The 17,405-nt window shown below is 44.7% G+C and overlaps 1 protein-coding gene across 1 annotated transcript in view; it reads right to left on the bottom strand.

Annotated features, from left to right (window-relative positions):
* Positions 1–1,567: 1,567 nt before the first annotated feature.
* Positions 1,568–17,405, bottom strand: part of LOC147707304 (uncharacterized) — a 103,830-nt gene continuing 87,992 nt past the window's right edge. The window contains exon 3 of the mRNA XM_086926351.1: positions 1,568–2,818. Coding sequence (XP_086782477.1) covers positions 2,719–2,818 — 100 coding nt within the window. The 3' untranslated portion in view covers positions 1,568–2,718. The remainder of the gene's footprint in view (positions 2,819–17,405) is intronic.

The following is a 17,405-nucleotide window of genomic DNA, read 5'->3' as shown; positions in this document are numbered from 1 at the left end:
CTGAACCTCAGAATAGTTACACATATGCCACAAAGGTCCTGAATTACAGCTAAGGGAGACAAGCAGGAGCCAGGCTGGAAGTTAAAATCCATTAATCAGCCCCTAATTCATTATTGTCAGTTGGGGCAGGGCAGGTGTTGTAACTAATTTTGCAACAATGAAAGCACTTAGCAAGTGCAAAAGATCACTAATCAGGGCGCACTAAGGAAGCAGGTGCCAGCTAAAAAAATATTCTGTGACACATTGATCAGCCCCAAATTAATTCAGGTCACTTGAGGCAGGGAAGGTGTGCTTTGCTTTGCCGAAAATAATGTACACTGGACAACCAGAGGGTGTGGTGATGAAACAGAGGGTGGCATGGGTGGGCCAGAGGGTGGCATGAGTAGTCAGAGAGTGGCAGTGGTGACAGAGAGTGGCAGTGATGAAGAAGAGTGTCCTAAACAGGCTGGACACGTAGAAACAACAAGTTCGCAAAACTTGCGACCCGACAGGTAAGTTCGCAAATTGCGAAATTGTAAAAACCCTCGCGAACTGGCAGAAACACGGGCGAACACAAAAAAAAAAAATCCGCAAATTCGCGGGAATTCGCGGATTTTGCGGATTGCGAATCCGCAAATCCGCAAAATTCGCGAACGCGAGATCCGCAAAATTCGCCCATGCTTAGTGGTAACCAGTGAGAGTCTACTGGAAAAGGCTCATTCAGCAGAGGTATAGGTGGCTTGGTGCTGTGACATATTTTTAGGAGGACCATTTTCTCTGTAAAAAAATCCTATCTGGATTTCTTGTAGGTAATCTATCTAATGTGTCTCTCTTGAAAATGTGGAATAACTTTGGTCCTCGTAAACGTAACACCATGGAACCCTGAGATAGAAGTACATCAACTCCATGAAAGAGTCTTGTGGGACTTCTCTTCAGTATACCAGTTGGGAAGAATCCTGGCCCGGGCCCTGTTTTTTTACTCCATTACATGCTTAAAGTAGAAAATTCCAGTATGGCATTTTTTGTTCAAGTAAGTGTCTTTCCGGTTGTAATGCAGGACTTTTTTTTTTCAAAGTAAGAAGTCCATTCCCTGATGGTTTACTAAGCCTGCCATATGTCCTTTACTTCAAGGGTCAAAGCAGAACAACAATGCTGGGTATACATAACAAAGCAAGGACTTAAGGGAGGAGGAACCTGAGCAGGTAATCTCTTGAATATTACCTGGTAATCTCCATTACTCAGATTCTGTCTTCCTTGTCCCAAACAGTACGCCCATCCTTTTTTCTCAGTGGATCCGATTTGGCCGGAGAGCTTTGGTAACAATATAGGAGGAACTCCATGTCAGTTCGGCATTTATGACTACACCCAGGCAACGGAAAGAGCCCATAGGCGAAGGATAGTTTTACTTTTCTGTAGGCATCTTAGAAGTAGTGAGGAGATAGCTGGAGTAATGAGGGTTACCTTCAAGTAGGTGAGGCCTTATCCTGTTCTGGATTGTTGCCATTGTGACTAGTTACAGTTACCTTTGACCATCACTTCTTAGTTTTGGGGTATCGGCGGTTAGCGGAAAATGAACCACTGCATAATATCAACTACAGTAGTTCTTTTATTATCATAGTCTTATAAAGCTATATAAGAAATTCAATTTTCTGAATCACCCATCCTGCAGCAAATAGTTGAATCTTTAAAAGTTGCAGCAACCAAAGAAATTGTTGTATTGCACACTTAATAAAATTTCCAACAATGTATAACTAGAGTGTGCTGCTTCTATAGGCACTGAGGTATGAATGGACTCAGTGGGAAAAATAAATATTCTTTTAAATTCCTCTTAGACTTAAGACAGCTAATTATTAGCCTTACCAAAAGACTAAGGGGCATATTTATGAGAGCTTTGAGCCATGCTTGCACAGCGCAGTATGGTACATGCGTGAACCAAACTTCTAAGTCAGATTTACGAAGCCACGCAAAGCCACCCTGTGTGACTTTGAATGGTTTAAAAATCTTGAGTAAAAGGCAATGCAGAGCAAATTGCTGCATTGCATTACTCTGCGCAACCGAGACGTTCCATGGGCGTTGCATGGGTGTTATCACGCAATTCCCAATCTTTTGCATTCCTAGCTTTACAAAGACTTATAAACCTAGGAATGTGTCAAAAAGATATGCCTCCAATGGGGAGGCGTAATGAGGAGAAATTTCTTTTATCCTCAGTATTTCTTCTTTCTATGTGTTCTATGTGCCCCTTCTTGTACACAAACAATCTTGCTTACAACAGTGCAAGGAGGCCTGTGTTGATGCTAGACGGCCAAAATGGCGCCAGTTCGAGGGAAGAACAGGAATACACTGTATTTAATAAATACGGCAGATTCCTGCCCTTTCACAGTGGTGCAGAGCAGCACAGCAAGGTGACTTGTTGCGCTGCCCTGCGCCACACTTTTCATAAATATGTCCCTAAATATCAGCATGTAAGTAGATGGGTAATTTTGATCTTTGATATTGCGCTAAGATCTTGGAACTTTTACTGCATATAAAAGGTAAGGCAATAAAAGTGCAAAAATGTACAATACATGTACAACGGGCTTTGATCGATCGCATAATTTAGCAGTTATATACAAGCAATAAGTATAAATGAGTCTTTAAATAATGAATATAAAGTGCTATAAAAGTGTTGTTCAGCAGAGCAGTCTCTTTGTCAACGCTTCATAAAAATCCTTCTCCACAGCAAAGGCAGGGACTGGCAAGTCAGTATTCACGTTCAATGCTCGCCATCAGCTCTTCTTCTGATAGGTCATACGAGATGGGGCCTTGTGAGCCGGCGGTCATCTTTTTTCTGCTATGACACCTGCACATAGAAAACAGAAGTACATGTTTGGTATGAGAACACAAGGAGACAAATAAAAGTCACACTATAGTCATTCGCTTGTTAATGTCAAAACAACTACTTGAATAGTTATTTTCTCACCAACTCCCTTAGCTTGGGAGAGTTGCGAAATGTAATTTGGCACACTTTACTCTATTAATTTGATGTAGAGCTCGAAGAGGTCAACAATGTATAATAAATGTGTACATTAGATCATAACCAAACAGGTGCATCAATATTACTTTAAAGCATGTTGTTTGCTCATTTGGAGGAGACAGCATGAAGCTGACAGACTCATTTAAGGATTTGATACTATATTTTTAAAAGAATGGACACAATAAATGTTATGATCAGAACTTAATGCTCAACAGACCTGAAATACACAAAGTATGTCCCGGGCACCACTTGAGTAAAGAGGGCAAATGTACAAGTTGTTTAGGCAGGCCCAGCCATCGCGCAGTTAAGTTTTTTTAATGAAAGATTTTCCAACTCTAAAGTAAGCATAATTTCCTTGTACTATGATCTAATAAAATAAAATGATCTATGGCTGTGGTTGTTTTACCAGTGCACTCTAAAATAGATATATATATTTTTAGATTTGCACAATATTCACTGCTGAATTTAAACGTCAATAAAGATATTATCCTTATAAAAGATATTCACAACTGATGAAAGGACAAAAGTTGTAATAAGTCGATACAAAGTTCAAATCATTTTAATGCATGATGGAATTTTAATATAAAAGAACCCTGATTACCAGCATTGGCGACAATTTCTCACTTCAGGAGATGCTTCAAGGATCAACCTGGGTCATGAATTAAGCAAAAACCCAAATGAAATGAACAACCACTACCAATGATAAAATAAAGTACTTGACGAACCAGGGGGCATATTATCAAGAACGGAGTTAAGATTATCGCCACTTTAGCGGCAGGAAACTGCCGCTAAAGAGGCGATAATGGACTTGATAATATACCGTAGAGAATTCCCATAGAAGCCCATGTTCACACCAGAACATGGGCTTCTATTAGAATTCACAAGGGCATATTATCAAGCCCATTATAGCCGCTTAGCGGCAGTTTCCTGCCGCTAAAGCAGCGATAATTTTAACTCCGTTTCTTGATAATATGCCCCCAAAGTTCCAGACACAATGCTTGAACCAGAAAGGAAGGCCCCAGTGTACAGAACTTCTTCAAGACCTTCGTCTTTATTTAAGAAAGGCCTGTAAGTGAATGGAGTATATCTATAGTATAAAGTAATAGTTCTAGTTGGGCATTTCTGCTGTACATTCCAGGAAATTGGGTACTCTGCTTCAAAAAGATACATATTTCATGGATGATGCGAGGCTGACGCTAGTCTCCGTACACAATGTTTGTGCTGAACTTGTTGTGTCCCCTGAAGGCTATCTCAAAAGAGGGTCACATCTGGTGGTTCCCGGGATTTTACAACAGCGGATGGTTGTTCTCGCCCACCTGGCCCATCAAGGGGTTGTCAAGATGAGGTCTCAGCTGAGGTGTAAGGTTTTGTTTCCCAGTCTTGACACCCTGGAAGAACAGGCAGTTCGCCAGTGCTCCTTATGCCAAGCCTTACAATCCCGGGGTGTTGGCCACCGGACGAATACAACCTGTTGGCCCCAAGCAAAAGGAGAAGCAGAACATTTCATGCACTCTCTAAAAAAGGTGCTTAGAAATGCTTTGGCCAATGGACTATGCCCATTATGCCTTTCTGAGGGAGTATCGTCTGACTACTCATTCTACAACTCATGTCTGTCCAAGCTCTCTATGCATGAATTGCACTGGTGGTGATGTCATTCCTCACATGGAAAGTCCTTCAGAGATGCAAGAGCAGGTTGCGGACAAGTTGCAGAAGCATCGACTAAGGAATGAACACATGTCCCAAACTCGCAGAGCCAAACAGAGTCCTATCAAAGTGGGTAAACTGGTGATGGTGAGGAACAGACATTCCTGGGGAAATTTCCCCTGACCTTTTGAACTTGTTCCGTGGAAGGTGCAAACAGTGAAAGGAACCATGATCATGGCACAATGAGCTGGAGAGTTCATCACCAGAAATGTCTCATTCTTCAAGGGTTATCAAACTCCTGTGAACAGCTTCATGAAAGATACAGGGACATGGTTGGAAGTAAAAGAGCCTACCGAGCAAGAGCTGTTGCCATTTGGTCATCCTCCTTCTCCCAATTCACCAGGGGCAGGCCCCACTCTCTGAAGCTGCAAGATGCTGTCTCCCAGAACTGTGTTCACCTAAGCCATCTGATCTCAGCACCTCACCATCGCCTGCTGTACCGGATGAGACGAGAGGAGATGCCGATTACCGAGGGATTGAAAGATACCATATTCAACCCCACCCGGCAACATCTTCTTCTTGATTGAAGGATTTTTTTATTGCCTTGAATACATTGTTCTGGTGTTTTGTTTGTCTCTCTCTCTCTTTTTTTTCTCTCTATCTCTCGGTTTCTGTGTTTTTTCTTTTCTTCGCTCCTCTCTTTGGATCTTTTTGTTGGTAAAGGAGGAATGCTATGTTTATTGTAGTGGGTTGATCCCACTATGCTTCCTGCAGAAGAGGTGTTTAGTGAGGGAAACAACCTTTACAACGCAGTCATTATATCACACTATGTTTACAATGCAATCATTACATCGCAACATCCTTTACATCGCATGTCATTACAACGCAGCCACTACATCGCATGTCACTACAATGCATGTAATTACAATGCATGTCACTACAACGCAGGCATTACATCACAAGTCATTACAACGCATACCATTACAACGCATAGTAAACTTACACTATCCGACACTTACCCTACTGTTGCACTCACTTGAGTTAGAATAGTAGTTTTTACCCCTACACTACCCAACACTTGCCCTACTGTTGCACTGACTTCAGTTGGAGCAGGAATTATTACCCCTACACTATCCAACATTTACCTTAAATGTAAATGTAATGGTATGCGTTGTAATAGTATGCGTTGTAATGGTATAATGCGATGTAATGGAATGCGTTGTAAAGGTGGTTTCTGAAAATGCAATGTTTTGGCATGCGATGTAAAATAATGCTTTGTAAAGGATGTTGCAATGTTAAAACTGTATTGTAAAGGCATGCGTTGTAAATGTATGCGTTGTAACGTCATATATTCGTTTAGTGAGTGAGCCCCTCCATTTGAGTCCTGTTAGTCACAGCCCATACGTAGGGATGTGATATAAAATAAACGGGCCTAGGGCGTGACCTCATGGTCGAAACTCACCAAGGTGTAGAGTGTGCTATTTTGCAATTGAGCAGCAGCTCAGCAAATATGGTGATACTGGGCCACATCACAGATACACACCGCAGTAGGCAGGAATGGGAGAGTAGTGAGTAACCAGTGAAAAGCAGGCTGTTTTAAGTAAATACCCACACTGTTTTAACTCTGTGTGCTTTTACCGGCATCTAACTGGCTTTCTCATATGGATCAATACAACCAAACGTACACCAAGAGTGAGTACTACAATAGTGCAGAAAGTGCACCATTATGCCCCATTTTCATAGTAGCATGTATGGGAGGGAAGAAAAAGCGTTTGAGGTAAAATCGTTCCTTATGATGTGAAAAAAGTTATCTTTAAAAACCGTTTTCCAAGTTCCCTTTGTTTGTATTCCCAAATAACAATTAAATACCTTGAACACAAAAACAAAAAAAAAAACATTTCTCCAAGTTATAAACCATATGCAGATGGATTTTAGGGCAAATGAAGACTCCACACACATAGGGCTGGGGATGTTTGTAAACAGCATACATTCTGGAATGTCAGTTCTGACAAAAAGCAGGGAACTAACACATACAACTTTTGAAATACTCATTCCCGGATTTATGACTTCACTGTGAATCTTGCACTTTGTGCTTGATTATTGGAACACGGTCAAAAAAGTACAACTCTAGGTTTGCTGCAATTGTTTTGGAATTCACAAACGTTTTCAGTTTTACTCCTGCAAATCTTTGTAAATGCTATATAAGCAAATACAGAATTGTTTAGTCACGTGATAAAATCTGAAAGCAAATGCAAATAGATTTTTTCTCTAAGGGGAAATTATAGTTTTCCAATGGAGAAACACTTGCTCCTATAAATCAAAAATGTTGGGGGTGTTCCGTGCCCATTCCCACCACTGAAACTGATTTTCTCCAGCCCTTGCTAATCCTGCCTACTCAACAGTTTCCAGAGTAATGATGATCAAAGAAAAGGTTTATGAATGCCCACAAAGTTACAAATATGTGGGGTCACACACATTTTCAAAGGCACCCCCGCCGTATAACACCAATTCTCGGAGCAGATCTACCCCTTCTCTTAAACATTAGTTGGCCGGACAATCCGGATCCAAGTCAATTTTTTCATCTCTGTCCTAGTGTCCTGAACATTTTCGTAGTTGTAAGCACGTGTACCGGTTTTGAAAGAGATGACCTGTTGAACATGTGCTCTACATTTAAAGCGTTGATCACACATTCGGGTCCTGTTTTTCTCTCTCTTTTGTAACATCTGCTCAGAGGTGGGAGACCATGACTCGCTTTAACCCGTTCGATGCTGAGGACGGCCCCCAGCCATCGCTCGTGACTGTGGGCGTGTGCGGAGGGGGCCGTCCAAACCTCGCCCACTGATTAAAATGCCCGCACCGGGGCAGAATTTGTACAGCAGTCAACGGGTTAAAAAACACACTGCTACTGCGATGGGTGAGTGACCCCTCCGGGCTTTATTCTGTCTACCTGGCTCAAGCCGTGGCCAGTGAAAAGTAAGAGTGGTGGGGTGGCGGAGCCGAGTGGTGGGGTGGCGGAGCCAAGTAGGGGGGATTCGATGGACGATCACGAGGGAAAACTAAATAACTAATTAATTTTTCCTTATCATCGTCTGTCGAAATTCCTTCCATCCGGCCCCTTGGGGCACACCAGTAGGTGAGGGGGGGGGGGAAGCACTGACACAGACAACCAAAGTAGTGTGAAAAAGGCCACTTTATTGGAATCAGGTGCACCTACAACAATGTCCCACCTGGCCTGTGCCGAACAAAACTACTGCTCACTAAATAACAACTGCCTGACAGCCCCCCACCCCCACCCCTAAATTTAACCCCAACATTTCAACTTAAATAAAACCATCCGCTCAGCAACCTACCCCTCGACTGCATGCCCCAGTGACTTCCATGACCTCACACCCGCCTACCATACGGTCCCAGGCCTCCAGCAAAACCACCCTATCTCCTTAGGAAAGCGCCCCCAGTATCCGCACCTGTTCCAGCGACAACACAACTGTACCCTAATCCAGTGCACCATCATCCAACAAAACCCCTCCGGACCCGGACCCCCCGCCACCCCAGACCCAGAAAGAAATTAACAGGGAGGGAGGGTGCGACCACGAAATGCCTAAGCTAACCTGGCTGCTGTGTCACTGCCACAAACAATGTGCGGTGACACAAAATGGCTGCATTATATATCAGCCAGCCCAAAACCAGCCCAAGGAGCCCAACCAGCCCAACCAGCCCAAAAACGCCAGCTACGGCGAACCCTAAGGGTCAAACTTCCACCCCCCCCCCCCCTCCCCTGGTGCCTCAAACTTCCCCGGGGGGGAGAGCCTCCCGCTGGTCGGCCACCCCCCAAATCCCCAATCTCCCCACTGCTCTAACCTGCACGGACCATGGCTGCCCTGCACCCTCCACCCCAGTCCTTGAGTAATGAGTAAGGAGTCCTTTCTGGTGGGTAAACGGCCGTAGTCTATTGACATCACAAATATGGGTCATAAATCATCACAAATCAACGGTCTGTAATATGATCCCCACATCATGCAAATTATTAACATTCCATTTGACACATTGTCTCCATCAGAGATCCTAAATCACTTACAAATCTGTCCCTGACATGTTACTCCATTGCCATAAGTCCTCAGATCACAGCTCTGACAGCATCTCCCGCGCAGTACTTTACCCTGCGGTCCATTGGTGTCGCACGCTGTGGCCTATAGGCTTCCTTTGTGATGTCCTGTGTAGGTGGCCCTCTGTCCTTGTTTGGGCTGCAAGTGCTGTGTTCTCATGGCACCAACCCTTTTGCTGGCTGTTGGCCTGCCCTTTAGTGTGCCTGCTGTGGAGGCATCCCAAGGGCCCTGTTTGAGTGTATCTTTCTCCTGTCCTACTGTGCTATTATTGGCAGTTTTGGGTGTTGTCTCCACCATGCTGCCGGCAGTTCTACATACGTCGTCAGCTCCCCCTAACCATGTCCTACCTATGCGTCACCCTGAGGTCTAAGAAAATCCTAACTGCTCGAGCGCTTCCATGGTGTTCAACAGGAACATGTCCATGCCTATCCTGGAGAGGTGAACCCCGCCTTACGCGTAGTTGCCCGAGGTCTTAAGGGTTAATAAGCTCATGCTTTAACGAGTTGTTGCCCCTACCGAACCTACTCACTTATTCGTGGAAATGTTAAGCTTATATTTGGATTTATATTTGGACCTCTACACTGCCCTCTGGTCAATTGCCCCCCATTATTCAAAACATGCTATCAGCTCTGACCCCATGACCTCCGCCAGGCGGACCAGTCTTACCACTGCATAGAATTCCACCTTCATTGCCTTGAAGAGTCGCCTCCGCACTAGGTCAGTCAAATCATTGCCCGCCCGGTTAATCAGCACCGCATCAGGCATGTCCATTGTTTGCAACGCCCCCTTCACCGCGGGCAGCAGCTGGGCCGACCTCATCAAAGACCTGCCCATCCAGACCACGGCCGTGTTGTGTAACCAAATCATCTCTTATGACTTCTGCGGGCTGCCCATTGCTGTGCCCTCATCACATAGGTGTGGCCCAGCAACCACACGGTTCACCTGACATCCGAGTCCCATGCAGTAAAAGACACATGACTTAGAGGTTTTTGGGTCTTATGCATGTCTTGAAGGCTCTAGAAGACCACCTGCCAAGGTGTTTAATGCACTTGTCACTCAGGCTGTGGGCTGCCACAGTTGTTGCTATTGTTAAACAATGAACCACATTCAACCATACACTATACAAAATACTTTCATAAGAGAATATCAAAAAGGAATATCTTCAAGAAACCCACATGTTCCTGATTGCTGAGCAGTGTTGGACGTCGTATAATACAAGGGCTCACTCGACCCCGAGGCACCCGTTGAAATCGTGACTGAAGTGCTCACTCGACCCCGAGGCACCCATTGAAATCGTGACTGAAGGGAACACAGAGGTGGCGTATAAACGGCAGAAGGAGGCATCTTCCTTGTATACAACAGCACTCCGAGGGACCATAGATATCTTTATGAACCCACGGACTACAATATCGGTTTTTAACTTTGGATATACACAATCAACCGAGGTTGCTTTCAGGCAAAAAAAAGGCGCTAAGGCGTCCACACTCCTTATCAATTTAAAGAGAGTTTCCGATGTTGTTTAGCACGGACTTTCCCCTATGGGAATGGTGAAGTTATCGTCCACCCACATGCAATATGAATCAGAGTTCGCAAACGCCCATTTTGAGGAGACTAGAGTGATAACTACACAGATATTACTTTCTGCATTTTAGCATTCATTCTCGAAGGTACACATGATTTTGCGCTATTCCTCATAAAGAGACAATTATTACAAAAAGTCCTGATGAATGTGGTGCTATATCTATGTGCACACGAAACGTGTCGAGGCTCCTGTGATATTAAATTTGAGCAACTATCAAGTCAATAATATTTCTATATGATATGACTGCGTTTTAGATTCAATCGAATTAAGGGTTTGTTGATGATTTCTAACATGTCACTCTGGAATTGAGTGCAGCACTTAAGGGTACTTGGCCACTGTCTTAGGTGCTAGCGCCCTCTTAACCAATGCTGTTAGGTCAGGTCTGCCATGGCCCACAGGAACACTGGGACGGGTGTCATATCCTGGTCCGCTCGCGGCGCCAACTTCTGGTACCTCTGCCGCTGAAAGCAAGAGAGAGCGTTATCGCTACCGACACATGCTTGGCCTTGATCGCCATCTTTGAGGTCAGTTGGCGGCTAACTAGGTGATGCAACAAGCCCAACACCCTCAGGCAGTGTGCCACCCCCAGAGTGTGTGCCTGCACCATCGCGTGATTACCTGACCATAGAGTAATCTGTCAGTTAGTGAGTCTGTCCTTCCACATCGAAAAGGCTACCATGGTGGGACAGAGCATGAGTAACGTGATGTTCAATGTCAGCTGCCTCTCGTGCCTTCTTGCCGCTCACCGTGCCTGTTAGATATGGGGATCTCTAATTGGCAGAGGTAGGTACCAATGTCCAAATAGGGACCCTTGCTTCTAGTCAGGGTAAGAGGGCTACACTCTTTAGATAACCCCTGCTCACCTCCTTGGTAGCTTGACATGAGCAGACAGGCTTATCAAAGGCAATGTATAAAGTATTTGTACCAACACTCACAGTAGCACAGTGAAAACACTACAAATGGACTCCACACCAGTTTAGAAAAAGAAAGTTATTTAATCTAAACTACACAGACCAAAACAACAAAAAAGCCAGTATACACAGTTCAAGAATATGATTTTCAAAGAGTTCTAGGGTTTTCTTTAAAATAATCCACAGTTGCTTCATGTTGAGCCAAAAGTACCTTTAGATGCAACAAAGGTTCGAAAGGGAAACTGCAGCGTTGATAAACAAGTGATGCGTCACTCCCGAGACCCTGGGGAGGCGATGGGACAGCCCCGCTGGACACAGCGGGCGTGTTGTGACGAATCCAGTCTGTATGGGGAGGGAGGCGATACCTTGTATGGATTCCGGTTCGCAGGTTCCATAGGAAGCGCCTCGCAAAGGCATCTTTGGGACGGCAACGATCTCAGGTGCAGCGGCAATGCGTCGCGCAGCGTCGATCTTCTCCTCTCGCGGCCCCTCGATGCGATGACTCTGCGACAATGTTCGTGGCGACGTGATGCGGTCCGCAAGCAAGCGGTGCGGCGATCTCACCCATCGATGACAGGCTCTGCGACGATACTTGCAGCGAGAGGAATTTTCCCGCACCGGGCTGATGAGTTCCGCAAGCGCAGGATGTATCGTTTTTTGCAGCGGCAACAGGCGCTGCGACGATCTCGATCTTCGCAGCAGCGGGAATTTCCTTGCACTGTCGGGGATGCGCTCCGTAAGCGAGCAATGCGTGAAAATTTGCAGATTGTCTTAGCTTCTCCATGTCCAGCTTCCCAGACAGCAGGCCACAACGTCCCCTCGGCCGGATTTAGCACTCTATGAAGGGCAGAACTCTCTCGGCAGAGTTCAGGGGGGAAGCTTGGGGTGAAGTCCTTTTGTTCTTGAGGCTTCTTAACAGGAGGCCAGCTTTCTTCAGGCCCTTGGAGATCTCCTCAAGCAAGGGGACTGAGCACCAACAAAGTCCTTCCCCTCTCCTTGGCAGCAAAGCAACTGCAGGTCAACCCACAAACACAGCAGGACAGTCCTTCCTCTTCAGTCTTCAGATTTCTCCTTGGCAAAGGTTCCTTCTTGATTCCAGGATGATCTAATTTTCTGTAGTGTGGGTAGCCCTTCTTATAGCAGTCTTTCCTTTGTTCTCTAGAGGCAGAGAGGCCTTGGCTTGGTCAGAACCAGTTCAGGTCAGTTCCTGAGCACTTTGTTTTTCTGTCTTCTCCTCTTCTTTTAGAGAGAGGGGCAGGGTCGTCAGCCGCCCAGCAGGAGGTGGAGCCAGCATTGTGGAAGGCAGGCACAGCCTTATTCAGGCCCAGGTTCTATCCCCTCCCACCACTCAAGATGCAGATGCAGTCATTCCGCCTAGGGCTGACTCATTTACCCTCCTTGGGTCTCCCCAGCCCCTGTCACTCACAAACCAGACAGTCAATTTACAAACAGGCCAAGGCACACAGAAAGGTTAGATAAGAGATCAACCACTTTCTAAAAGTGCTGTTCTCAAACACAGGATTTAAAAACCGTCCTTCCTAAAAGATGTGTTATTAAATTCTTAGTTCGGGGATACCAGACTTTAAGTTTCTATGTTGCTCCTATGGGAAGATATGCAGGTAAACCTTATACTCAGTAATCTCCATTATAGCCTATGGGCAAGATAGCCCTCTCAATAGTGAAAAACAAAAAGGGCTGTAATTCACTATCAGAGCATGTCACATCAGTACATGCTCGACCTGTCATATTTACTGCACCCTGCCCAGGGGGGATACCTAGGGCCTTCTATAGAGGTGTCCAATGTTTAGAGAAAGGGAAGGGTTAGGCCTGGCCAGTGCGGACACTGGCCAGGGCAGCATGGCAGTCAACAACTGACAATGTAATAAAGTTGGGTTGATGCACTGCTGGTTATGGTGAATTTGTTCAAGTTAAATGTGCTTTATTCAAGTTTGGTGGTGCTCGATTAGGAGGCGTCGAGAGCCCCACGACGTCAGAAAAATTGCGAGATAAGTGAGACCAGATGGTATCTGGTGTCATCCCTAGTTGGCACACACTTTGGTTGTGTTCTCTTGGGTCAGAAAAACACTTTCATTCAATATTCTCTTAGATCATGTTTTATTTAAGGTTGTTCGTAATTTGCGTTGTGTTTTATGTTATTTCATATCAAAGTTCATCAAATAATTTCGAGTTTCAACATCAGGCAAATATCAAGGCGTGTCCAATGCATTTCGGGCACTAACATAATGTGCCCTTCATCAGGGAAATGACACTACAAATGAAGGTAAAACAAAATATCAATAATGCTGATCTTGTCTCAATATCATTGCATTACGTTTCAGTTCACATAATAAAGCATACAAAAGAACGTGTTTTTCCTAAAACGTGTGTCTCATGCGCTTAATAACAGTTGGTGGTATTGTGAAGGGTAGTTGGGGTTTGTGCTGGGGGTTGTGAAAAGATCAATTCTGTTTATACTCACATGCCTGTCATGTCGGTATAGCGGTTAATCTGTGAAGGTACAGGCGTTTGTTAGGTGTTTGTCAAGTTTACAAAAGAATTAAAAAAGCAAATGCGTGCGCGCTGCGAAGCAGCGCTGTGAGCTTCTGCACTAACCTGTGGGATGTTTAGAACGCGCTTTGTCTCCGAGTCTGCCGGTTTTCGATGTGCCGGTAAAAGCAGTTAGCTTCCGGCTTTCATTAGTTTAAGGTAGTTCTCTCGGTCACGTGGGATAGAGAGAAAGGAAAGACTATCATATGTAACCAGTTTAACGGGTTATGTGAATATGGTAGCGACGGGCAAACTTTTTTCAGGCTGTGGTTGTTCTTGTTATATATAGTGAGGCACGGGAATTAAAAAATGAAGGATTCTGAAAGGAAGTGCACATGCGTACTGAAAAAGTTAAAATTAATCGGTCATAACGGGGATTCGAACTCGGCTAAGTTTTTTTAATTCCCGTGCCTCACTATATATAACAAGAACAACCACAGCCTGAAAAAAGTTTGCCCGTCGCTACCATATTCACATAACCCGTTAAACTGGTTACATATGATAGTCTTTCCTTTCTCTCTATCCCACGTGACCGAGAGAACTACCTTAAACTAATGAAAGCCGGAAGCTAACTGCTTTTACCGGCACATCGAAAACCGGCAGACTCGGAGACAAAGCGCGTTCTAAACATCCCACAGGTTAGTGCAGAAGCTCACAGCGCTGCTTCGCAGCGCGCACGCATTTGCTTTTTTAATTCTTTTGTAAACTTGACAAACACCTAACAAACGCCTGTACCTTCACAGATTAACCGCTATACCGACATGACAGGCATGTGAGTATAAACAGAATTGATCTTTTCACAACCCCCAGCACAAACCCCAACTACCCTTCACAATACCACCAACTGTTATTAAGCGCATGAGACACACGTTTTAGGAAAAACACGTTCTTTTGTATGCTTTATTATGTGAACTGAAACGTAATGCAATGATATTGAGACAAGATCAGCATTATTGATATTTTGTTTTACCTTCATTTGTAGTGTCATTTCCCTGATGAAGGGCACATTATGTTAGTGCCCGAAATGCATTGGACACGCCTTGATATTTGCCTGATGTTGAAACTCGAAATTATTTGATGAACTTTGATATGAAATAACATAAAACACAACGCAAATTACGAACAACCTTAAATAAAACATGATCTAAGAGAATATTGAATGAAAGTGTTTTTCTGACCCAAGAGAACACAACCAAAGTGTGTGCCAACTAGGGATGACACCAGATACCATCTGGTCTCACTTATCTCGCAGTCAACAACTGACCACAGGCACTGTGGTGGCAGGCCTGGGACACCATTTTAGGGCTACTCATGTGGGTGGGACAATCAGTGTTGCAGACCCACTTAGTAGCATTTGAATCACCTGCCCTGATACACTCAGTGCACTTTACTAGGGAATTCCTGGTAATACAAATATGCCAATCATGGATAACCAATTACAAGAACAATTTACTCAGGAGCACTTGCATTTTGCCACTGATCAGCAGTGGCAAAGTGCCCAAAGCATCTAAACCAGCAAAAACGAAATCCAGCACAGTGTCAAAAATACAGGAGGTAGAGGCAAAAAGACAGGGGAAACCACGTCAAAGATGCCAGGTCTAACCGTGAAATTCTTAAGATTGCCCCAAAACCTTCCCCTGCCGCACCTTTGAACAGTTCCAATTGCCTGGTTGAGACCCAGGGTTCCCACAACACCAGAGTTCTGTTAAAGCAGAGAGGCAGGTGTCCCACTGCTGCAAGTCCTCCTTCACACCAAGTGTTAGTCTGACCCTATGATGTTTCTAGCCAAATTCCTTCATCAGCCGTGCATGTCGCTGGGCGAATGTTCTCCCACGTGGATCACCCTACTAGCAAAGGTCAGTTTGCCCAGCAACTGTTGAATCTTGCTGATGGTTGCTTTCTTTTGACTGGCAGATTCACAATAGTGTGCTTCAAGCCATTGACCTTTGGAAATGCAGCCCACAAACTAACTTGTCTGATTCTAGCTCTAGACATAGAAACATTAGCAGGGTGGTGGGTCCCTCTGTTTTATCATGCGCCAGAGGCATGCCTAGCTAATCTGCTAGTGTGATAAAATGACCTAGAAGGGTACTTCATTGCTCAGTACTCGGCTCCCCAATGAAGAGAAAATCATCCAGAAAGTTGAGACACCACCCTGCTGGAGCCTTTCACCCAATTTCCACTCCAGAAAGGTACTAATGGTTTCATAGTAAGAACAGGAAATCGCATAACTCATGAGGATACTTTGTCGTACCATCTAGCTGGAAAACCGGTAGGTGGTAGCTGCTGGAGTGCACAGGGAGGAGACAGAAGGTGGATTATATGTCTGTCTTGGTATCAAAGCCCCACCTCCCTGCTTTTCTCAGCATATCAACTGCATCGTCTAGTGTGGTGTAGGATTCTTAGCACAGCTCCTGATCCAGCTTGTCATTGACTGATAAGCCTCTGGGGAATGAGATGTGGTGGATGAGGCAGAACTTATCAACCTCCTTCGTTGGGACCTCGACAAGCGCAGAGATGACTAAATTCTCAAACGGTGGGTGTGCAAACGGGCCCACCACCCATTCCAGCTGAAGCTCCCTTGCCACTTTTATTCTAACTATTTCTATATTTTCAGATACTGACTTAGGGTTGCGGTTAAAACCTGTGGACCCTTATAAGGAATGATGAAGCTTTCCTTGAAACATGTTACTAACATGTGTGCATCCTCAAGCTTGTGATCTCAATTGAGCATTGGTGTAAAATCTTTGACTCAGACGGGGATAGGTGCCACCCAGTGCTTAATTTGCAAAAAATTAAGTTCCGTGGACCAAGGTATTTCTCGTGGGTCCACTGCAGTTGGTGCAACCCACATCACATTAAACTTCAGGTATAAATCGGAGTGTTATTATTTTGTACTGATAAATTAAATATGTAAGTGCTTCACTAATGAACCTTGCATACAAATTACAGACACAACACCACCATGTGGTAGAGTTTCATTAATAGGTGCTGAGCACCAGAAAACACTAGCACAAATTAAGCACTGGTGCCACGTCACCTAATCCTCCAGCCGGTGACCCTCTAGTCAAATCCTCAGGGGCATCAGCTCCTTTGGGTATCTTTTTTATTGTTGGCGCCCTTGCCTTTTTTACAACCCACCACTGGGAGGGAACTCTCGCAACTGCTACAAATGTGTCTGAATTTGCAATACTGGCCGCACTTACATTAATCTTTGTTGTATTTCTAGCATGCTGTCATATGGCCTTTCCCCAACCTTCCCCCAGGGACAGGCCTATTTCTGGTGCTCTGCTGATGGCCCTCCTGTTTACCTTTATACCTGTGTGCTTGAAAATTCGACTCCTGCACGCTTACCTCTTCTCGCGCTGCCACCATGTGCTGTGTAAAGCCTGTTATGTTCTGATGCTCCCAGTCATTTTTTCCTAATGCCCTCATTGTATTACTGCCATGCCTCACTCTGATACTTCAGCTGCAGTTTATGGACCTTCTGCTCATATAGAAAGAAAAGGACAGATGATCTCGGAGGGAACTTCTCTACAAATACACATGCTAGTGTTCTGAGTGCTTAGAGCCAGTTATTAATGGACTGCTATATTCTGGGGTTGCGCTTGGCTCTCTTTTCCTCT

This window comes from Lissotriton vulgaris, chromosome 6 (genome assembly GCF_964263255.1).
Source record: "Lissotriton vulgaris chromosome 6, aLisVul1.2, whole genome shotgun sequence".
NCBI classification, from domain to species: Eukaryota; Metazoa; Chordata; class Amphibia; order Caudata; family Salamandridae; genus Lissotriton; species Lissotriton vulgaris.
This window is presented reverse-complemented; position numbering and strand designations above follow the sequence as displayed.